Source organism: Nelusetta ayraudi, unplaced genomic scaffold (genome assembly GCF_046127955.1).
Source record: "Nelusetta ayraudi isolate G7.1 ecotype Tasmania unplaced genomic scaffold, CSIRO-AGI_Nayr_v1 ptg000042l, whole genome shotgun sequence".
Lineage (NCBI taxonomy): Eukaryota > Metazoa > Chordata > Actinopteri > Tetraodontiformes > Monacanthidae > Nelusetta > Nelusetta ayraudi.
The window spans coordinates 2,255,746-2,280,492 of NW_027466092.1; the positions used below are offsets into that span (position 1 = coordinate 2,255,746).

At 44.7% G+C, this 24,747-nt stretch overlaps 1 protein-coding gene across 2 annotated transcripts in view; it reads left to right on the forward strand.

The window, feature by feature from the left end:
• Positions 1–679: 679 nt before the first annotated feature.
• Positions 680–24,747, forward strand: part of LOC142893251 (rho GTPase-activating protein 23-like) — a 52,397-nt gene continuing 28,329 nt past the window's right edge. Inside the window, exon 1 of one of the 2 annotated variants that reach the window (XM_076033642.1) lies at positions 680–1,147. In XM_076033642.1, coding sequence (XP_075889757.1) covers positions 1,139–1,147 — 9 coding nt within the window. In that variant the 5' untranslated portion in view covers positions 680–1,138. Of the gene's footprint in view, positions 1,148–20,068; positions 20,342–24,747 lie in introns of those variants that run through there. The other variant, XM_076033639.1, reaches the window with a different exon arrangement.

Here is a 24,747-nt window from a genome sequence, read left to right on the forward strand (position 1 = left end):
GTGCATACCAGTACTGGAGAAGCCGTTGGCCCCTTGAGTGAAACTTTTTAATTAGTTTTTATTTTTAGTGGGTGGCTGTAAACAGAGGGCTAAATATGCCGTTTTCTAATGTCTGTCAGTCTGAAGAAAAGGAAATATTTTGTGACATCTCATTGCATCAAAAGCCACTAAAAATCCAACGGTTTCTTTTCAACCTCTGTCAACCCTCTCTGCCGGTGCGGTGAAGATCGTGTGAGACGCGCGTGTGCAGAGTTGACACCCGTGGAATCCACACGCTAATGCTAACAATCCCGTGGACGCTCGTCCCCGCCCCATTGACAGCTTACCAACTCTGCCTCTCAATGGAGGCGCGTGGAAGTCACGGCGAGGCAACATAAAGAACTGAGTGGGACAGCTGCTGGGGGAATCCTACTACAGCGCGCTGGGTCACATGGTACACACACAGACACACACTCTATCCCTCTGATCCCCCTCCGCCCTCGCCTCCCCTTCCCTCCCTTCCCCTCTGTCTCTCCCTAATGCTGCGTACAGTGAGGGAAAAGGCAGGAGGGTTTAAGTGGAAAGAGAAGGAGGAGGGGGGGAGCAGCTGAGAGAGAGAGAGAGAGAGAGAGAGAGAGAGAGAGAGAGAGAGAGAGAGAGAGAGAGAGAGAGAGAGAGAGCACGGCAAAAAAGGAGCAGGAGGAGAAGGAGGAGGAGGAGGAGGGAAAAGGAGAGGTAGCAGGCGGCGTGAGCCCAGATTACAACCCCGGCTACGACAGGAGCAGGGGGAAGACAGCAGCGTGGAGGATAGGCAGGAGAAAACAGCCGAGGGAGTCGCGCACAGGTCGCGTCAGGAAGGAGGGGGAGGACAGTGTTGGGAGCAGAGGAAGAGGAGCGTTTGAAAAGCGAGCGCTTCAGAGGGGCCGTGCTGTCACAGGAGGAAGAAGAGGGGGAGGCGGAGGAGGAGGTGCGCTCGCCGTGTGTGGCTTGACAACACGGCGGTGACAGCAGAGCGACGGCGGCCGAGCTGCATGTGTGAAGTGAACTCCCACCGCGCCCCTGCACCGCCGCTAAAACCTCAACACCATCAAACCGAGAGGAGACCCCGCCGAGCCATGCTGAGGGCCTGGAGCCAGCCCAAGTCCTGCTGCTGAACACCATGTCTCAGGTGAGGGCGAGCGGACACACACACACACACACACACACACACACACACACACACACGCACACAACCCTGAAGTTTTTGCCACCATGAACATTCTTCTTGTCCTTTCACTGCTTCGCACCCCTGTTGCTTCCTGTCACACTTTCTACCAACACTTGGCTGCAGGACACAATTGGAGACACTCAAAAGTGCTCCAAGATTCCCCATCTTCAGCCCAAACACTTGTAGAAAACAGCCCTATGTGATGTCACAAAGGGCTTTAACGTTTCTCCGAGAGTTGGTGACCCGACCCAAGCCAGATGTTTATTCCACCGTCTGTGAACGCCTCACGGCTGCCTTGTTTTGTCTCTCTCCAAACATGTGGAAGCATCTGTTGAAGCGTAAAGTTAAAACTGCTTTTCCCCGCTAGAGGCTGTAAACAGAGGGCTAAATAAGCTGTTTTCTAGAGATCTACAGAAGTTTGGAGATAACTGATTTTTAGATTCCTTCTGGGGTCTAAAAGAAAAAATAGTGTTTATAATTCAAGGACCTTTGACTCCATCTCCTGTGTGTGTTCCACTTACAAGGGAGGCGAACTACCATCAAGTCGGTGCTCTGACCTGAAAGTCAAGGCTTTTACATTTCCAAGAGTTTGAGGGACGGCAGCGCTCAGAAAACAAACAAAAAAAAAACATTATGTAACACAGCACACGTGCATGATCTGCCAGCATGGTGTTGCAGAAAACATACATACATTTGCTCGCAGGTAATCACTCACTGAGGCTCTCGGTGAAGCCGAGCACCAAGTGCAGCCCAGGCCATTGAAATGTGAAGGGGAGTATTTTGGGCAGGGCTCTCCGAGGGAGAGGGCATCTCTCTCACAGAGAAGCGAGGTTGTGTATTTTTAGCCAGTACGGCTCAAGCGATGCTGTTTATTCTGTTTGTGTGTGTGTGTGTGTGTGTGTGTGTGTGTGTGTGTGTGTGTGTGTGTGTGTGTGACCGAGTGTACGGGCCGCTTTCAGCGGGTGACAAAAAGAAAGAGGAGAATTGGACGTCTGCGGGGTCTTTGTGGTGTTAAGGACATAAGGCACAGTCAGTCTTTTCAGGCAGAGCAGGCAGTCCTTAGCGCAGCAGAATAATGGCTAATGGAGAGAGCCAGGGTGTGAAAGGTGCATTGTTTTATTTTTTTTTGTTGTTGTCGCACATTTGTTGGTGAGGAAAAAGTCAGGATATCCTGCTCTTGCTCTCGTGGACACCGAGTGGTACATATGAGGCAGCTTGCTGACAAGAGGGTTAACTTTCCACAACTATTTAAAACTTTTATTATGGACTTCTTCCAGTCAGTGTGACTCATTAAGGGGCTGTTGGCAAATCAAATATTTATTACTGTGACGGCCTCCACCTTAGCCGCAATTAAAGCGTCTGCATGGGATTTCACAAGACTAGTTTGCCAGTTTACTTTCAGAAAATCCCACCATCATCTTGCCATGCTGAATATTTCTGCCGGAGTAAAACTGTGTTGTTGTTTTTTCATTGCTGCCTACAAGTTTATGCCCACGTTTTCCGTATACATTGTGCTCACAAAAAGGCTAAAAATAGGTTCCAACAATTTTAAATTCCAAGGTTAACATCGGAAACATAGCAGATGTGTCTTTGTTTCCAGCTGAGACTATTGTCAGTTGCAAGAGTGGTAAATGTGCTTCGCAGGAATCATCTAAATATATCAACAAAAGGCACCAATTAAAAAAAAAAAAAAAAATGGAATTCCCCCTTTTATCTCAATATAGATGTAAATATAACCTGACCATGGCAACGGCAACAAAAGGGCTCGGAGAGGTTCAGTTAACACACGTGGGATTCGACTGAAGCGACTCAGACTGAGCGGACTGAGACCGGCGTGCCCCCTCAGGCCCCTCCGATGACTTCCATGCACTCTCGATTACACTGCGCTGGCCACTCGCCCTCTTAATGGCCACTGCGTCGTCCTCACGTGCAGATTTCACTGGGTGCGCTAGTCTGACACGCTCATCCAGCCGATGTACAATCAGAGGGGAAGAGGAGAGAGGGACACTGAGGCGATGGAAAATATCGTTAGCCTGATAGCGTAGTTGCCAAAGTCATATTTGAATGTTTTTGGAAAACATGAAAAAACACAAAAATAAAGGACTTCGACAATTATGCTATTAGGCTAACGATATATATCATAAGCCAGTCATGGGCAAATGTTGATTATTTTACGAGGTTGTTTCTGTAAAAATTCCATGCAGAGTGTTTCCACTCTACCCGGCTGTATCTCTTAACAGAGAACTCGCATCTCTTAAACACGGTTCCATTAAATAACCACATAAAGAAACCAACCGGATCAGTGTTTTACATTAAGAAATACACAGTCAGCTTGAAGGTCTGTCATTAGTGGCTTTCAAATCGCTGGCAGCGCACGGCGTAATGAAGCCCAGCAGCGACTGCTCTCTCCGACTTCAGTGCTCTGGAGATTAGGACCGAAAACAACGCGTTAAGGTTGTTTAGGTAACAAGGTCATGGTTAAAATGTGTCACATGTTTGGTAATGCAACATGGTTTATATTGAGAGCGGGCTGTCGGCAGCTGCTTCTTGGGTGTCTGCAAGATGTGTGCAGACATAGCTCGGGCATACGCGGGCGTACGGCATGCGGCAACGCAATACACTGTGATTTCTCAGCCTCAAAGGAGGCTGAGCGAAATAGTAACGCTGCCGGCAACAGACTAGCTTTAGAACTGACGGGGAGGAGTTTCCATTTCCATCCTGCTTCCACTCATTCCTGTCATTTTACCTTTTTTTTTTTTTTTTTTTTTTTTTGGTCTGCCACTGTCGTCACCGCACAATTCTGCAAGGAGTAAATTCTTAAAATGTGAATTTTTTTTTTGCCGGTAGATTTTATTTCCTCTCTTTATTTCCTGTTTCAGTTGGTGTACAGACCTAAAATCTTCAGGGTTACATTCAAAGTTAATCCTCTGGAGTTAATACATGTCTGTGTTTTCAGTACATGGTAGCATTTCACACTTCACGCCGACACCACAGGACGTCATGTAATTAGACAGTGTACATGTGAAAAACAAAGCATGAAAGCAACCACTTCGGGGTTTCACAAAGAGGAGATTGCTCGCACGCAATTTTGATAAGTGCGCCGTAAACGGTCTGGCAGTTGTGTGTAGAACTTAACTCTTATTTTGGGTCGGCGCCGCCAAACAAAAACGGTCAAAGTTTTCTTCGAAGAAATGGAAATGCAAGTGCGCAGGTTCTGCAGCAAAACACACCTTCGTGAATGTCTTTTTTTTTTTTTTTTTTTTTAATCTCAGAAGGACTGTAAATAAGCAGCAATCACGCAACAACGCCCAACATTTATGGTTGTTTTGATTTTAAGGAACCTTGAATGTGCTCAGGTTTTTTTTTTTTTTTTTTAAAGCACACAAGCACTCTAGAGACTCAAAAAGCAAGCAATCGGCATCCCAGCGGCGGCGCTGACTGTTATCAGCGCTCACCAGAGGAGATGGGGAGGAGTGGAGGAAGGAGGGGAAGGGGCCCGGGCGGCACGAGCAGGCCCGTCACTAGTGAGAAAATTAAAATAACAATTGGCCATTATTGCATGCCTCTCAAACGCGCTCATGTCACTGTAAGATCCATTTGATCCCATTAAGTTCAGAACCCATTTGGCCGGAGAGGCTTCAGGCTCTTTGCGGAGCGGCGCGGCGCGATGACGAGGTGATGAAGATAAGATGGAAAAATGTGTGATTTGGTCCTGCATTTTCTTATCTTAAGCCAAAGCGTGTTGAACGGGCCTCCGCATCTCCACAGACCAAAAGCTCGTGAATCACAAACATCATTTCAACCGCTACACAGGTCGGACTTCCTCTCTAAAGTGGTGGTCCATTATTGCCACGTATTCAGGGGAATTGACTGCTAATTAGCGGCCATAGACTTTGATGCTCTCCCTAGATGACAATTTAGCTAAGGCCTATATCTGCCCTAAATCAGCAGGTTAGCATTGCCCCTTGATTTTCCCCAAGACCTTTCAGCAGGTCAATTATCGAGAAGCCAATTAGTCAACACGATGACACATTAATATGGATGTACCATATACATGAAAACAGATGAAAATATGTTTCATGTAGACTGTTAGGTCTCTTTTTTTTTTTTTTTTTGTTAAAGCAATACTACACGGTTTTTCCACATCTGACACTTCACATCAGGATCACCAGTAACAGGGAGAAAGACTCTCCGGACATTGACACAGTGAACCTGACAGTTCTGCACCAGGATAGTGCACTGTCACTCAGTGAATGATAAGATTGGAACATAATCGGAACCTTTGCTTTGACAAATCAAAAAAGTTCTGTGATATTTCAGTGTTTAGTTGTTTGAAAATGACTTGCGGCACTGAAAAATCTTGAGAGAGTAATTTTACTTCAACTTTCCCAACTTGAGTAAAGGTGGTGCAGGTGTTTTGATGACTTAACTGACTAACTGAAACATTTTACTATACTAGATTCATCCTAGAGTTGAAACACTATATAGCATCACCCATTAAAAACCAGCTGTTCTGATAAATTTTTTTTTTACCCCCTGTCCTTAAAAACCTCTGCTTCATAAAAAGCAAACATGCTGGACGGCTGTAATCCGATCCAAGACACTGGTCCACAGTAGTTACCACTGTTCACTTTCATTTTCCAAAATAGAATGCTTGGCACCATCTTATACGGCCCCAGCTGCTTTGTGTTTCATAGCCGCTTGACTGCAGATCGCTCCTTCTAATTAGAGGCGTGCGGTTTGAACTTCTCCAAACTTGAAATGCACCAAGAGGGACGATGTGGGCCCAAGTCTTTTTTCAATTAAACGCTGCGTACGCAGAAACACAAACACGGCGTCTCTCGAGTGAATGAGCTGGGAATGGACTTGGCCGCGTCAATGTTCTCTGTGGAAATACAAATGCTGGGAGCAAAGCTCAGAATAGACTCCGAGTCCTGACCAACGAACAAAGACTGCTGGGTGATGCTCATTAGCCTCTCATTAGCATCGGCTCAACATATGTTTAATCTAAAGAGCAGCTGTCAAAACATGGCTGTGTGTGTGTGTGTGTGTGTGTGTGTGTGTGTGTGTGTGTGTGTGTGTGTGTGTGTGTGTGTGTGTGTGTGCTCCTGCAAGTTTAGCATTGTGGGAGGACGTTTCTTCCAGACATTTTATTTTTATTTCATTTTATTTTATCTGAGTTTCGCTTTTCACCACCACTTTATCATTACATTTGGTCATGACAGGTTGGACTAAGGTTGTCAGTCCGTCTATGGAAAAGAATGAAAAACAAACGGAAGTCAACCCAAGCCCTCTCAAAGATAGGGAGAAAAGCGCGCGTGGGGGTGTGCGTACTTATTTGTGCTGGTTTCCTCCCTTTATGAATGGAAGCGGGATTATGTAATGTTCGGTATGTAGCTGCAGCTACGATCCTTCTGTGTCTGCTCTGCAACCACTAGTGTGGAGAACACACTCCCACTTCCACACACACACACACGCACACTCAAAGACGTACAGGTGAAAACTCTTTGTTTCTAAACTAATAACAACATCTGTAATAAACTACAGAGGCTGAAATAACATTTGCATAACCCCCTCCCAATGGAGACCTCAGTGTGTGTGTGTGTGTGTGTGTGTGTGTGTGTGTGTGTGTGTGTGTGTGTGTGTCCCACCGCACAGATGGTACTCTCAGTGGCTTTAGGTGCGAGCCGTGCAGAACGCTGCACACTGATGTTTTCTCATGTGTGCCCAGCAGTGCAAAGATGATGTCAGTGGTTCAGGGTTAGAACAGTGTGATTACTTCGAGTCCCTACACAACAGCGTGTTAAGTGAGAACAGAATCATGAGCACCACACATTGTCCCGTGACTTCCTCACTTTTGCGGAGTGATTTGAGCGAGGCCTGAGAAACAGTGGGTCACCGCATGGCACCACACCCGTGCAACAGCTATGTTTAGAGATGTGTTGCATGCATCAACATCGTCCCCCCCACATGTGAAAGTGCAGAGAACACCGCGCTGCAGCATTGTTTATTTGCTTCACTGAAACTTCACTAAAATCATATTCTCTCTCCCACTAAACTTCATGTCATTGATTAAATGCTAATTTCTCCGTCCATCCATCTTGTAGCAACGCTCACCGAGTTCCCATCGGGATGTGCTGCAGTCTATCCCGGCCATGCAGGCAGGAAACACCCTGGACAGGTTTCAAGTTCACGACAGGGCTGACAATAGGACTGAGTGTTGCACCGTCAGACTCACCGGCTCCCTTAATTTTCATGTCTTTGGACTCTATGTTGGAGGAAGCAGCAGAACCTGGGAAGAACCCCTTCAGGCATACAGGGAGAACATGCGGAAAATCAAACTCCACTATAGTCTAGTTGAATGATAATTCACTAGACTAATGTCACTTACGCTAGCTGCGTTTCCATTACCCCTAGAATCGCGCCAAACCTAAATATCGCAAAAAAAAAAAAAAAAAAAAAAAAAACGGTGATGGAAACGCCTAAAATTTGAAAAACCTCTCAAATATGGCTAAAAGGTTTTTATGCTCTCATGAAGTGGTTTTTCAGACATATCCATATTGCAAAAGTGTCACGGAAACACTTTTTCCGCATTTCCACCCCATCAGGCGTGACGTACGGGGTCACGTGACCAGTTCACTTCGAGTGAAAACGGCGCATTATGTTTGGACGGAGGAGGAAACGGAATATTTTTGTCTCCTGATGATAACAGCGGCAACAGCAGGAGTGACAACTGAAATAGCTGCTCCAAAAACCCAAATGTTGTGTACCTCCACCTTCCCCAAAGTCGGCTCTGGCCGGACGACATTTTCTGAGAATTACGGCTTCGCACCATTCAATGGAAACACCTGCAAATTGCAATTGTACTTTGTCGAAATTTTTTGAAATATGGCTTTTATTTTGCGAAAAACTGTAATGGAAACGCAGCTACTTTGTGACTTACACATGGACTATATGGGACAGTTACACACATGTGGGCAGTCATCGTAGATCAGAGGCTGTTTCTGCTTCATGTTACCTCTTACTGCAATATTCTTGATGGCAGCTGATTATGAGGCAGGACATAAACCACTTATTGTGGTCGGTGAAGGCTCGCAGTGTACTGTGGGTTTCACGATGTGTCCGAATAGACAAGTCACTGGTGGACAATGAGGAGCAGCTTCCAAATAACAAGCTCCCTCTCTGTATGAGCGAGTGTGTGTGTGTGAGTGTGTGAGTGTGTGTGTGTGTGTGTGTGTGTGTGTGTGTGTGTGTGTCTGTGTGTGTTTGTTTTTCTGTGTGTGAATTTGCGCTCTGCTCTATTTCATTCAGCTGCGTCAGGGCTGGAAATAGAACGATGAAAGCCTTTTTTTCTGCGAGGTGTGTGTGTGTGTGTGTGTGTGTGTGTGTGTGTGTGTGTGTGTGTGTGTGTGTGTGTGTGTGTGTGTGTGTGTGTATCTCCAGCATTCCCCCCCGGAGGGTCCTTTACAGAGAAATTACTTGGCATGTGTGAGTGTGTGTCCTCAACCTCTAGTTGTTCTTGGAGCTCCCTGGCCAACACTGAAATCCAGTCCTTTTGTCTGTCGGCACCGAGGCCTTAATGCGATAAAATATGGCTCACATGTAAAATTAATACGTGCTGCTTCTACCAGAGTTCTTTAAAATGCAAGTGCTTCTGCGCTCGCGCAGCCATCTCTTCATTATTTTTTTGGCTTATTTACAACTTAAAAGACAGACTCCCTTAAATAAAGAGCGTTCAAAGTGGCCACTGACTCAGATGACTCCCTCCTTTACGTACATGCCAACTGTCAACTAAAGTCATAATGGGGGCGTTCTCCCTTTTTAACAAACTGTCACAATATTCTATTAATATATTCTCCTGAAATATTCCACTTGCATCAACGTGTTCCCCTTTTTTCCACCAACGATTTGAAACAGCTCAGCAAAAGAGAGCAGTGCATGTTTCTTAATATATAAATCAGCGTTGTGTTTTTGAGTTTATTAATCTGCCGGCACAGAATGCAAGAGGCTGATCCCTGTTGGCAACAAGAGTCCAGCTCTGACAAAAACAGCAGCAGTCTGATGGACATGACCTCTCGCTGTGTGTTTCTGAAAACTTGACATCAGACTTACAGCAGTACATGATTTAATCCTGGAAACTGATTTATCTTTTTTTTTTTTTTATCTGTCTTTCATTGTAAAGGTTGAGGCTGTGCAGGCAGTAGGAAAAAAGTTTTGAGAAAATAAAGCCTGATAGCGGAATTTCTTTAGTGCCCTTCTTCATGTTACGGCGTATTCTGCATGTCTTCACTTCCCCCTGCAATTATATATTAACGGATTCAAGAATCTCTGGCAGTAAGCATTTAATAACGCATACCCAGAAATGCTCAATATTTTGTATTTTCGGTCAATCCAATCTTTGTCGTATTTGCGTTCGCAAAGCCCGGCTACTGATTACATCTGGTAATATTCCACGTGCAGATGTTGCAGATTATTGGTTCAATTAATGGCATCTTTTTCTTTCGTGACAGATGGAAGTGTGAATGTGTGTTCAGTTGACGCACACGTTGAAGTCATTTATGGCCAAAAATAGAGCGGCAGCCCATGTTTCAGGCTGCGTTTGACCTCATTTGTTGGTCAGTAGAACATATGTGATGTGACTTATCATGTCTCTGCTTTGCCTTGAAATGGAATGACTTCACGACTTGATGCTTGGTGACAGTAACGGCCCCCGAGGTTTCAGGCCATACCACCAACTCGATTCATTAATTTCTTTTTAATGGAGAGTGGAGAACAATTGTACGGCTGTCGAAATGTTAGGTTTGATACACAAAGCGTTCTCATTTTTTTATTTCTTATCCAGTACCGGTGTTTGTGACACAGGCTTTAGAAGGGATGCGCTGCTACCAGCCAGTTGTGAAATATTTTTAAAGGTCCAGTGTACAAGATCCAGTAGCAACAGTGTGAATGTTCCACTTCACCTTACAAACTCATACCAAACTGTGAAATCATAAATTCCTGAGCATTGATGGTGCAGTATGACCTCCATACAAGTTCATTATGTAAATACAATGTGTGGTACAAGCTCATAAAAACACAATGATTATATTTTAATTATTGCGTCGCACCATGAGCACACACGTAGATGCTCCATTCATGTTTCGTGCCCTTGAAGTGTTTCACACTTAATGGACTGGGATGTACAAGCTCATCAAGGGCTGCTTATAAGGAAAAAAAAATAAATAAAAAATGTCACCGACACTCAAAACGACAGCTTTGTATTCATTGTGGAGTGGAGTGTGCGAGAGCATGACATAAATGGTGCAACCAATCCTCGAACGAGTCGTCAGTCAATCTGTCCGTTAAGCTTGAGTGTAAGCATGAGTAGCAGCATTCCTTATGTACAGTGTGGTAAATGTCCTGTCTTTGGACAGCCAATAAAACCCACGAATGCCAGCGTCGCGGGGAAGTGCGAGATCTTGGTCTTTCTCTGATAAACTGCGAAGGAGATATTGGCTTCGTGTGAAATCCGCTCAGGGTATTGAACTTGGCTAAAGGTTCACCTCGGTATTGAACTTAGCTGCAGGTTTACCTCAGGTTACTAAGCCAAGTTGGCAGCAAGAGTCCAAACAACGGCATGGAAAGTGGATGAATCTCCCGACCACTCACTGTCTTGGCAGCGTCAAGCAGTGAGTGATTTTAATGTGCTTGGATGGTGATGCGAATGCATCAGTGCTCCCACTTTAAAAAAAAAAAAAAGAAAAAAAGAAGAAGACATATCAACAGTCGGTCAATCTTTTTCCTGCTTGTTTTTTTTAAACACTGTATCAACAAACATGATAAATGTAACATCAGGCTGTATTAACATTGTGATATATTTCTTTGTTCTTCCATTCATTTCTTTTGTGTGTTATTCACACTTTTGCTGTAGTCTGAGGTGATGCTAACTGATGATACTTTATCATCTCTTTGTTTTTTTTGGTTTTTGTGTCTTTACAGACATTAAACAAGACACAAAGCAGGCCCGAACAGCCGCATTTGTGTGTGTGTGTGTGTGTGTGTGTGTGTGTGTGTGTGCATGCGCATTTGTGTGTGTGTGTACGCGGTGGGGGGGATATAAGAAGATGCATATGCGGGTGTGTGCTGGCGACACCGTGTGTGGTGGTGGGGTTTAAATCCACCGAGATTAAGGCTGTTGTGTAATGCGTGTGCCCCTGTGCTCTGAGAGATTGACATGCGCTCTCTGAGATTGGGATTTTGAGTGCGTATGAAAATGGTTGGGGGGAGGGGACGGTCAGAGGCCGATGCAGCCCTTTCAAAATTCATTCCTCCTAATACCCTTCTTCCACCGCTAATATAATAAATAAACCAGGCCAAAAGGCTTCATGATTTTGCCATGTGAGTGGATTCAAGACAAAGCAAATCAAAAATGGTTGCAGCTGTGCACTGCTTATACTCTTTGTTTTCTTTTGTTCAGACAAGGCAATAGCTTAAACAGATGTTACCTGTGCACCGCCTGTTTTAATATCAGTACCACTGTGTCGCCGTAGTTCAGCGCTCAAACTCACCATTTGCTTGTTTTAACTTGCACCTCGCCGCCATTTAGCTTTCAGTAAAGGAAACGGTGTGGGACACAGGTTTATGCCACAGAAATGTTATTAGTGGAGCATTTTATTAAAATAACTCTGTGCTCTGAGCTCGCAGTGCATTACACATGGAACATGGCTCTGTTTGAAGTGTGTTAAAACTAACACAATTTGTGTTTCTTTGGAGTTTTTGAAATTTCACCAACTGGGACGTGCATCATGTCACAAACAAAATGATTTGATAGATTCAGCAGATGTTAGTGTTTAAATCGAATCGATTCAGATGTGGTCAGCGGTGACTTTCCTCTGTTCTTTCTTCCTTTGGGAAAAGATGAGCTGGCAGGGGACACTAAATTTGGATACTTTGACAAAAAAGTGACACCTGAGGAAACTTTGCCAAACTCCGTTTCTTACTGCTCCGAAAGTGGAGGAGGAAAACGCTGAGATGTGAAAAGGTCCGGCTACGGCTGCAAGGCCTGTGACATTGATGCGAGGTGATGGTTCTCTAAAGCGGAGCCTCTCACTGAAGCCACTGGGCTATAATTCAATCAGCGATGTGCATGTGATCGGGACGGGACGGCCCGTTCCTGCAGAGATCCTCTGACATGACTGGACCAGCGATGATGATCGAGAGGTCAAGAGTTGGACACAAAACTCTCTCTCTCCTTCATTCTTTTCCCTCCTGCATTCATCCTCCCCGCAGGAGTGAAGTGGAGTGTCTCGCGGACGTGGACAGGAAACGGTTAGCTTGCCCCCTAGTGATCAGCTGCTACAGCTGCACGTTCTATCCATAGCTTCAGTAGTGAGGATTAGATGGATTAGATATTTAGCGAAATCTCCCCGTGCTGCTGTAAATAGACAGATGGGTGTGTCCCTCCCTTCCCCCATGGCGCAAGCGCACACACACACACACACACACACACACACACACACACACACACACACACACACACACACACACACACTAGTATCTCTGTTGACATACCATAGACAGATGTTGTTTGTAATTCCGCTACATCGACAAAAACAGATTGAAAAAGCATTTTTACGGCCTATTTAACAAAAAACAAAAAAGCTATCACACCGGCTATGCTTTTGTTCATGCAAGGCAATAACAAAGTTACATTTAATTGAATTGGAGTTGTGTTCGAAACAGATCAAACAAAAAAACTGAGCACCTGTGTTTTCGTGAACGCTCAACACTTAAATGCTACAGTTGTGAGAAGAGCTTTTACACCCCAAATGACCTCAATGTTTCACAATGACGCATCTTGCGAGACTGTAATATTTATTTCTCGGCAGTTTTTTCTACACATACGACGCACTGTGAAACAAACAAACGTCGCCTCCGCCATCGAGTCTACATATTTAAAGCAGCTTTTTGCTTTTTGACAGTTAATTCTCAAAAAGAAAAAGTGTCTCTAGTTCTACACAATGCAGCACATTTAGTCCTTGCAGATTACTGCCGAGTGTCTCCCTATCTGAAGGTGTTTGGGGGTTAAGGACAGAAGGTTATCTGGGGGAGGGGCCAGAGGAGGTCACAGGGTGCAGGAGAGGATCGACGTGGGTTGTCGGGGGGACGTGGATGTTGTGTCTTTGCAGGCCCCCCGCAGTGTGCATGGAACTCTTTTCAAAACGGGGCCAGATTAGGGCCTCCATGGCATGTTCCCTGCGCACGTACACACACACACACACACACACACACACACGGGACCAACAAGCATCACTTTCCAACAACACAATGTGTCTAGATTAAATCCTTTTTTTTAAATTGGAGCACAAGGGTGTTAAAATCAAGCTCATAAGCTGTTGTCCTGATTGATTCCTGGCAAGGAAACGTTTTGTATTTTGTTTTGGGATGTTCTGGCTTCAATTAATGGCAACAGTTTGTTACTACAGAGGAGCCAAACCAAGTGAGTCCAAATACTCACCAATTGTTTTGGCTATATTTGGATGATTAAATCAAATTTGATGGGGAAAAAAAAAAGAAGAAGCAGAAAACATGGTGTTGTAGAGCAGCTGATTGAGTGCAGAGGAAATCTATTGTTTAGAAAAATGGAGAAAAAAAAAATACATTTTGCTTCAAGCTAATTGTTGGTCTTAACATGTTTTATTGATTTGTTGAAGGAAGGTTAACAACTATCTGGGTACTCCGCCTGTTTTTTCCTCTCAAACATATATATAAAAACTACACATAGAGCAAGGGTCTTACTCCTAGTTAGCTGCCATCTTGTGCCGTCATTTTGTATGGAAGCCCGCCTGACACTGCGCTAAATAAGGGCTACCTTAAATACCAGGCTTCCTTAAAAATGCTTACACACTGGATCTTTAAGAGCCATCAGTGACTCTAGAGACTCATACATTTTACACATTTTTGTCCCAGTGTCCTTTCAAATTTAAGCTTAGGTGTATTGACACTGCCATGGCCTCAACAACCCAACAGTTGCACATGTGAGTTGAAAAGTTCCAAGTAATCCACTAATTCCCGAAGCGTTTAAAAACACAGAACTAAACGTAAGCAGGCCCCCAAAAACTGAGAGGGTCCAAAATCCCAGTCTGACGTCACGATGTCAAATGATGTTGGCAGATGTGAAGTGGACCAGGGCTTACATAACGGAATTTAACCTCCACTCTGGGGTCCTAGCGTCAAAAGTGATGTAAGAGAGCAAAAGGGAAATGATAAATTATTTAACTAACACGCAAGGGCTCATTTTTCTCTCTCTCTCTCTCTCTCTCTGGGTCGATCATCAAACTCACAGCGAACGGTTCGTCCAAGTGGTTTCGGGGCGAGGCTGCCGGGAGGTTGACCGAGCTCTGGGCTGGTGTAGGTGGGGTCGGGCCGATGCGTGTCAAGCGCACTCAGGAGAAGGTCACGGCTGCAGACGGGGAAACATCCTCCCGGTGCAGGCAGAAAGTGTGTGAGGCACAGAGTGTGTGAGGCAGAGTGTGTGTGAGGCAGAGAGTGTGTGAGGCAGAGAGTGTGTGAGGCAGAGTGTGTGTGAGGCAGAGTGTGTGTGAGGCAGAGTGTGTGTGAGGCAGAGAGGCTGTGTCTCAATTCAGGTTCTGCGCCCTTGAGACCGAGTGTCCTCCGTCTGAAGGAAGCGTTCTTAGACTTCCCAGCCTAGAAGGACGGACCAAACCCCGCCTCCCCGGTAACCACCCGGGACGGTCTAGCCTTCGGCGTATTTCCTCGTTTCGTCACCGCCGTTCCCTCCTGCTGGCCAACCCCGGAAGTGACGTTTTTATAGTATCAAGCTAACCATTGGTTTGCCATCTAACAATGGCGTTGGATGATCAAATAAATAAAATCCTATGTTAAAAACTGGATACTTTATGTGAAACTTCAATATTTAGATTTATATGTCGTGTCTTAACCAGTATATGCCGCTAATTTCAGCTGACTTCCCAGGATCCCACGATGCTTTCCAGAGTGTGTGAGGCAGAGTGTGTGAGGCAGATCCGGGTCTGGCCAGTAGAGGGAGAATTAGGACGGTCTGCACTGCCCCCTTCGGCCTTGCCTCTCTCCCCACCCACCGTCATTCTTTGCCCTACTATTACGTAATGACTCACACTGTGTATTTGTGTGTGTGTGTGTGTGTGTGTGTGTGTGTGTGTGTGTGTGTGTGTGTGTATATAAATATATATGTGCATGGCTGCACATGCTCCCTGCTCTGTCCCCGGGGGCTCTGTCGACCAACATCAGCATCGGGGCTGTGGCTCTCGCTTCAGTGAGTCATCAGTGCCGCGCTCACGCACGCACACACACACACACACACACACACACACACACACACACACACACACACACACACACACACAGGCAGGCAGGCGGTGGACAAACACACACAAGTTTCTTCAGGCAGGTCACAAAATTCAGGAACCGGCCCATGCGAGCGCACACACACACACACGCACACACGCACTCACACACTCTCTCTGACACACACACACACACACACAACAACAGAGTGACATGCTGATGCGTTTGTTAGGTTACCTCCATTTTTTTTACTTTTTTTTAATGTGTAAAAGATTTCACATTATTTTGTAGTGAGTAAATGTGTGTGAGCAAGTGCTGAGTGACTCATTTTAAAAGCTTTTCACTACTACGAACCATTGCAGATCTGTTCTGTGGCCCTTTTGTCTCTATAGTTGCTATCTTGAAACTGTACATGTCTGCACAGTAGGTGGATGTGAACAGGTGGCTAAATATGCTGTTTGGTTATACATTTTTTTCTATTTATTTATTTTTAACAAGGGTACTCTACTGCTGTCTGGGTTCAGAAAATTTACCAATTTGGATAATAGGTACTTTAAGATGCGATGCATTTTTTTTTGGAGGGGGGGATTTAAATGCACCAAATATGACTAAGCCTACATTCGAGGTATTGTAGATGTTTAGCAGATGTTTTCTCTGTAATACACTCTCACCATTCTATTGGAGCTATTCATTCAGAGGGATTCAAAGTGCTTATTTTGTTCACCTCTTTAATTTCATTTCCTATAATTCACTTCTTGTGATGCGGTGTGACGTTTCTGGTCATGGGTCTCATACAAAGATATGAAAGCAACTTTTTGTTTTATTTATTTGTTTTATAACAATGACGCTGTATTTTCATTTCCCTCTGGTATAATTGGGCTCCACCTCAACAGTCGTCTCTTTGACTCGACTCCAGTGCACCAGATTCTGATTCCACTTGACCTGCAAATCTTTTTTTTTATTTTTTTTTTACTGTCTCTAAACTGAAAAGGTTTGTGAGCTTAAAGAACAGAAATATTGTAATACTCCCTTCAACAATAGCAGAGCCAAGGTATTCTTGTAAACCATGTTGACTGTAAGATAGTATCATGTTTTATGTAGGACACTTAGCATAACAGCCTCACCTCTGCCTCCAGCATCACTTGTCATATTTTAAAATACAGCGCAGTTTACACCTACTGCTGGGTGGCCATGTGTCCTGCAGTCAGCTGATCTATTATCACCCTGGGCACAGTCTCCCGACATGACAACTGTAAATGGCTGCTGCTCAGCAACGACTATCTTTAAACGTGTACTACTACCAGACTCTACTACAGTCTGGGGCTAAAGAGGTCGTGTCTGGTCCCAGTTTGGTAACTTGCCATCTCCAGACTGAGAGGACAAATGAGCTGACCCCGCTTTCCTTTCGGTGCCTCTCCCAGCTGATCAGCTGCACCAAAGAAATTTGTCACAGGGCGCCCGCACTGAAACTAGGGACACTTAAAGCAGACCATCCAAGTGCAGTCTTTGTCGTCAACATATCGTATATATAGAGCTTAGCACTTTATTTATTAATGATGATGGCTGCTGGTGTAGCTTCTGCTAGTGCTGCATCAAGAGGTTGATGGATTTGTTTGCTTTCTTTTTTCCCCCCAGTGGCAAGTCCATGGCTGGTTTGTTTCAATGGGACAACTAACAACAAATCAAGAGCATTTAGTGTCCACACTTTGGAATTGCTTTTTATTATTCCAGCTGGACATTGCTGGTTTAGTGGTTTGGCTTATGACAAATAACTGAGTGAGGGGAAAAAAGCAAAAAACTAAAACTCACCTGGATGATATTTGTGATCTAAATGTATCTACAGGGCTGTCAGTCATGAGAACAAAAGCACTCTGAAAACTAAATGTTAAGCTCTTTAGAATTTTGAAAGGTTGTTCGAATATTTTTTCTTTGATTCAGTTTCCATTCAGTCTTTGCAAAAGTTCAACTTGCTACATCGTCAGATAATCTGAAGGATGCACACTGACTTTTTTTTTTTTTACTTGTTCAACTGAAAAAAAGATATTCTGCCCAAAGAGCCTCTTGCTGCATCTCCAGATAGATAACTCAGACAGCAACTGTATAGTTGACATTTCAGTTGGAAATCTTACACAGTCAACTTCTCGTAAAAAATGTTTCTAATTGTTCTGAAATGTCAGCAAGAACCTGTTCAGTGTTCGCTAAAAGCAGGAAAGAACTTGTGCAAACTTGAAACACACTGAAGAGAACAAAGAATAAGAACAGGAAGTGACAGCAAGACTAGCTGCTGCTAAAGGGATTAGCATTTTTACATTTAAAGCAACAGCTCTTCTTGATTTAATTAAAAAAAAAAAAAAGAAAAGAAACCTCATATGTTGTCTTATTACGTGTGGTTTTCTGTTGGCATTCTTGTTCAACACTGCAGTGCACTGCAACTGACCACAGGGTGGTGACAGACATCTCATGTCACTCCTTGTATTCACAGGCACCTTGAGCTGTTTCAACTGGCAGTAAAATATCTGCTTGCTTCACATAGAATGAGATAGACAATCTGCTTTTTGTTTATTTGTTCTATTGGCTGCTTAACAGATGGATGGGAGAAAAAAAAAAACACAACTGTCCTTTAGGTTAAATTCCTGCACTCTGGCACATGATCCATGCAACAATACAATTAGTTGCAAGACATAATTTAAAAGTAAGTAAATAACCCCCTTAAGGTAATGCATGTGGTTGTGGTTCCAACTGTAACAGTACAGAAAATGAACACACACCATAAAACAAGAGAGCATGCTCAGGCAATGTACAACAACAGTGAAACTCATTGATGTGTCTGAGCAGAGCAGAACCTGGTAAACAGTTTTGTTTGGTATGTTCCCTCTTAATGGGCGGCAGCCTGTGGGCTGATTGGGAACTTAATGGCAGTGGTTAGAGGCAACCTTTATTTTTTATCTTCCCACGTAATCATCTTTTGAGCTGTAATTCCGATGCATCTCTCATCTCTGGACACCCTCGGCTTGTTTACACACAGTCACAATGATGCCTCTCGCACGTTACAAATCACAGCTGGAAACACCCCCGGCCTCCTGCTGCTCAATTTACAGTGATTTCACTTCATTGCAGTGACAGTGTTTGATTCCTAGGCCCAAGTCTTTGCTACACAGAGTCTGGATGCTCTCTGTGTTTCTGAGTAGGTTTTTTTTTTTTTCTTTTCCTTTGGTTTCCTCCCACACACCAAAGACATGGACATTAAGCTAAGGGGCAACCCTAAATTGCCTGTAGGTACAAATGGTGTTTGTCTCTCGATGTTGACCTTGCAATGAGTTGGCGACTTGTCCAGGATGTAACCCTGCCTTCACCCCGAGACAGCTGAAAATAGGCTCGGGCACTCTGTGGCCTTCAATGACAGAAAATGAATGCATGGATGGATGGATGGATGGATGGATGGATTTTGCATTTCCATAATTGGGAGGTGAAACGTTCCCAGATCTCACACTTTTCTTAATTGACATCTGACATTGACATATTTCATTTTTGAAAACAAGTCAAGACAAGTGTTTGCCCTCTAAATGCCACTTCATTTGCTCCCTGAAATGTGTTTGTTTAATCAACATACTGTTGTCTATTTTTTTTTTCCCACTTTTTGGTTCTAGTTTGAGCTTCAGATTTCTGTTTTAACAGTAACTTTAAAGTGAATGTTTCACATAATCAAATGGTTTCCATAACCTTTGTTTTTCAGCACTTTGTTGCTTTTAATTTTGATCTAAATTATGGAATTAAAAAGTTAAAGTTAATAGTCAATCACTGCGCTGACAGCCAGCCTAGTAAACTTTTAGAGCAATGCTTTAAGTAAGGTTTCAAATCACAACAATTACAACATTGTCCACTATAATCACACACTTTCTCAAAACCCTCCTCCCTAAAATTAGTCATTAGGCTCTGAAAAACTGTTGTTAATTAAGGTCGGGAATTATAACTACTTCCCTGGAAGATCATTAGGTTAAATAAAGAAGCAAGTCGTTTTTACTGCACCAAGAGCAACACGAAAAGCATCAGTGGTGAGATAATTGAAACAGTGCCCTATTTATTGGCACCAGTGTATTATCCATCAAGAGGCTTTCTGATTGGGTGGTGGAGCCTGACCCACGTAGCCCCGCCCACCACTGCTATGCTGCACTGCATGCCTGAAATGCTTGTAAACTCACTGAGCGAATATAGCCGAGTGTAATAATGCGCTCTATTTATGAAATCAGGCACGAAAGAATTTTTTGCTAAAGTAGAATTTAAAATAGCGTTTAGTCATCGTTAATTCTATACATCCATTGTGTACTAATAGAACAATACCAACAATTATATGCACTTGCTACAAGTAGCTTACGCTCAATAGTCCGTCATATACCGTAAGCATATATTTATTAGCTAACTCATCACCCAGAATGGTTTTCAGTCTGCTTTATTACACAAAACATCCCTTCATATTTGTTTTTCAAAGCTGAAGCGAGACAATTAGCGCCTTCATTGTCTGGAGCGTTGCTTGAAATCTCGCCTTTATTTTGAAGTTACGGCGGCCCCATTTCCGGCGCTATTGTGTGAAACGAGGACGCGCCGCTGCCCCGTAGCGGGACTGTTTATGTTGTAGTGCCGAGGACAGAGGAGGGAGGCGGACCGCGCTGCCCCGGTGAGAAGAACAAGAAGCCGCTCCCTGCCACGGGATTGTGATACGATGCAGTCCGCAGAGTAGTTTCGGAAACACTTTGTTGGTTCCACACGCTGGCAAAGCCAATGAATGGAGTTGCTTTTTGCCTTGTTGGGATTCCACCTCACTCAGACACAGAAGTAAGTCCGAGCCGAAACTGTCCACACTACAACCGTGTCGCTGTGTTGTTCAAGTGCGCTCTTTTCATGCTGTCCCCCCCCCCTGCAATTTATTTCCTCTGAATTGCTTTAATAATCACAGTACAGGTGCCTAGGAGTCCAAGTGGCACAGGTCTGGCATGCTAATATTTCCTTAGCTTTACACTTGTAAATGGCTGTAAACTATAGGCTAAGATGATAATTCATTATTAAAATCGTCTTATAACGTTTAATTCGTTGTTTATGTACTTAAAAAAAAAAAAGAAAAAAAAAAAAGACCCCAACATGTATTTGCTCCCCCTATCAAGTTTGAAGTGTCATTATTATAAGTTCAAGCTGGAGAGCTGAGGCGCATGCACAGCTTTTTGTCTCTGGTTTCATGGATGGCTCCTCTGCACTTGTGCTGTTCTTCTGCAGCAGCTTGTCAAATTGATCTGGATGAAAAAAGGAGGGGGGGTGGCAGTCCAGCAGCCACGGAGCATCATCCTGAGTGAAGTCCCATAAATAAGTGATGGCTCCAAGTGCACAGTTTTGTCTTGAGAAGTAGCAAAGGCGCTCGGGCGCCACATTTAGCTTCAGAAATCTCTTCCCGATGGCTCGTCGTCCGTTCACATGCCTCCTCTGTAATTTCAAGGAATGCGGCGCATTATTTTACCGTGACACCCCTCCTCCACCGACACACCACCGCCACTGTTGCAGTGATGGGAAGTACGGGTGGGTGGGCAGCGAGACAATAAGAAATTGGGTCTGGAATGCATGTATTTCCATACGGCAGCCCACATATGTGCCGTCACTGACAGAAGGCACATTGTGGCTGCCGCTCTTCTCTCAGCGCAGAGGAATCCATGGAAAGAGGGCAAACACTTCTGGATGTGTCTACCTACTCCTCGGCCCTAACACTGCACGCTTTTTATTTTATTTTATTTTTTTCAATTTTTAATCAGGGCTGTTGCTAATTTTCATTCTGACAACGTTTCTCCCCCCCCCCCCCCCCCCCAGACTTTGATCGCTCTCGTCACACGGGTGTATTGTTCTCCCCCGCCCGCTCGCAGCATCTGAGCTAATTTGCACCACTTCAAATGTTGTTTTTTTTTTCTCTCATGTCATTCCGAGCCTGTTACTGTGGAACTGTGTGTTATGGCCCAGTTGGCATCAGGGTCATGGGTCATTGCTCCAGTGGTAATGTTCAGATTGAACGTAGACTCTCAGCGTATCGTCAACGATTAAGTTAAAGGTGCCATGTTATCCTGGTATCAGCAGAGCAGCCTCACACAGTTGATCATATACACACACACAGAGTCGGCCACAACAACGCACACACAAAATAGGAAAAGAAAAACTTGCATAAATATTTAATATTTATATCCACTTCGAGGACCTCTTGCTATTTTAGAGGCCAAAGGTAACTTGCATTCATCTCGTGATGTTTGAATAACTCGATATTGAAATATTTATGCAGGTTTTTTCTTTTCCTGATTGTGTGTATACATTATTTTGGCGGACTCTGTGTATGTTATAGCTTTGAATAGAAGAGAGCAGTAAACCAGAGAATACAGATGTTTGGCTTTGTTCGGTTGGGTTCTGGTGCCTCACCTGGGTGGCAGGCAGGGAGAAAGCACTTCTGCTCTTTCATTTTCCTGTTTTCATGTTGACCTTTAGGCAAGTCCCTCAGTTTGACAGTAGATTGAACGTGGTTTCGCTTGTTTGCAACAGGGATTTGGCTAATGTGATCTATAATCAAAGACTTTGGGAATTTTCTCTTCACAGAACTTTTTTTTTTGTAGTACTACCACGTCTACTTCTACCACTACTTCGACTCACACGTTAAAACCACTTCTTCTAATTGATCAGACTGACCCCTCCTCCTCTCACTTACACTACAAAAAAGAAGGCCGTCTCATCCCGAAGGCCGATGTCAAAATGAAGCCGATTCTTCTTCTTCCCCTTCATCGTCGTCACTGTTAGCCGCGCTGCTCGCAACCTCGCTCCCAGATTCTGTGTGTTCAGTCATGCAGCTCTTCAAGCCTTATATGTCTTCCCGTTCTGCTGCCAAGTTTTGCCCTCAGCTGAGGCAGTTTAGTTAGTTTGTGCCTCACATGACAACGGCAGCATCTGCTGCTTCCCGGTCGGCCTTTTCTCTTGATTTGATTTAGTCGGCGTTATTAACACAGGAAGACACTGTCGGGCCTCAAAAAGATGCCCCGCCCTACCCTGACCACAGCGCTCTCGGCTCAGTGTCGTCAGCCACCGTGGCACTTAATAGATGTGTGATTGATTATTGGCGCGTAATGCAATGCGGGATACTGGGTCGTTGCCGTGCAGGGTGTGTAAGCTTCTGTGCCGGAATCCATAATGCATGGGGCCTGATTAGCGCTTTAAAGGCACTCCTTTGATTTATAATGTTTGAAATGGCAGGAGGGGAAATGCTGACGCTGAGCCAGGACCGCGTAATTGCTTACGTGGCTTTTTTTTTGGAGGTGCAAGAAAGAAAGTGGACAGGCAAATGGAAACTGTGCCCGGTGTAGTTCCAGTGTTCTTTGACTATCAAACTCTCGGGTATCAGTTAAAAAGCACTGGAGCAATTTAACTGCCCTTTTCTGGTTATAATTACGGACCTTAAAGGTCCCAGAGTGGACCTGATTCTCTGACTTTCATCCTGGACTGGAATGGAGCGACACCTAAGTGGAGCAAAAACTACTCCAGATCTCCAGATAACAACATATTTAGCCCTCTGTTTGCAGCCTTCCAGCCAAAAGCTTGGCTTAATCCTCGTGCTCAAACTCGCGCGTTGTCGAAATTTCCACACGTTCGGAAGGAGGAATTAACAAGGCGGAATTGCCTGGCAGTGTTGGCAGTAACCAGGGAGAATTGCCAGTAGGGCATCTGCCTCCTTTGTGACATCACAAAGGGTTCATTTCCAGAACAAGCGCGGACTGTTGTTAGTAAACATTGCAACAGAGAATCTCAAAATCTTTTCCAAAAGCTCTAAAAAGCCGAATTCCAACTTCTCTTCCGCTGTTCTCCCGACCCATTCAATCAGATCATTAATTCTATACTGCTGAGTAGGAGCGAGACACAGATGAACCTTTTTCTAATGACCAACCAACTGCTCTGCCCAGCCACTGCACTGCAGAGAGGAGCGACAACATAGAGCCTCCACGCAATGATGTCATGCATTTGTTAATAAAGTAAAAGCATCTCAGAAGCATTTCATTTTTTCTTCTTCATTAAATTTCTAGTTCCCCAATCACAGGCGTTGGCTTCGGGAATGACCTGTGTCCTCTGTCCTAGAGGGAAACGGTTCAGGAGACCCGGGCGGCGTGCGTGTGACGCGCCACACAGCCCTCACCTTCATCCATCTCATGTCAGGCGCCCAATCAACTTAATGGTGCTGTGCTGTTGCTTTAATTTTCTAATTGATGGGCTCGAGGCGGAGGTGCGCCGAGGGCCTCTGCATCCTCCGTCGATGCCAAGGCTCCGTGTGGCTGCGAGGTAGAGAGTCGTGACACAAACAGGGGTGTGGGTTTTTGTTGTTTTTTTATTTCCCCTCTCCTCTCCTGTACATACAGAAGTGAAGCCTGGCATCAATTTGCACAAGCAAAGCCGATGTGTATATACCAGGGGGGAGGGGCTGGGCAGAGAGTGACAGCGAGCAAATTGCCCGCTGCAGATGGGACCAGTCATTGTGTGTGTGTGTGTGTGTGTGTGTGTGTGTGTGTTTTATTAGACTGGGACACTGTGTGTGTACCACATGACAAAGTGGGGGCTACTCATTTGGTGGGGGGGTGTTTGTGCGTGGGGTGGAGGGACATAGACAGGCTTAGACTCGCTGTGAAATGTATGACAATGGAGCACTGTTGTGCTGTGTGTGCTACAAAGTGTGCGTGCGTGTGTGTGTGTGTGTGTGAGCGTGAGACAGAGGAATGATGTGGGCAGCTGCGGTGCGGGTCAAGGTTTAAATGTTGGGAGTTTGGGCCAGTGCAGCCTTCCCCTGGCGGAAAAGGTGCATGTGTGTATGTGTGTGTGTGTGTGTGTGTGTGTGTGTGTGTGTACATGACTGAGGCCATGTGTGTGATTGTGTGTATGTGTCAGATCGAGAGGGAGAGAGAGAGAGAGAGAGAGGATACTGTGTGGCCTACACTGAACCATTCTTTATTCAACAGGTGGGCTACTCAGGAATGTGTGTGTGTGTGTGTGTGTGTGTGTGTGTGTGTGTGTGTGTGTGTGTGTGTGTGTGTGTGTGTGTGTGTGTGTGTGTGTGTGTGTGTGTGATTACTGTGTAGAAATGGAATGATGCACAGTATGTGTGCATGGCGGTCACAGAGGGAGGGCGGAAAACGCAGTGCCGGGGTAAAAAGGGAAGAAACACGGGAAAAGTTTGGCCAGAG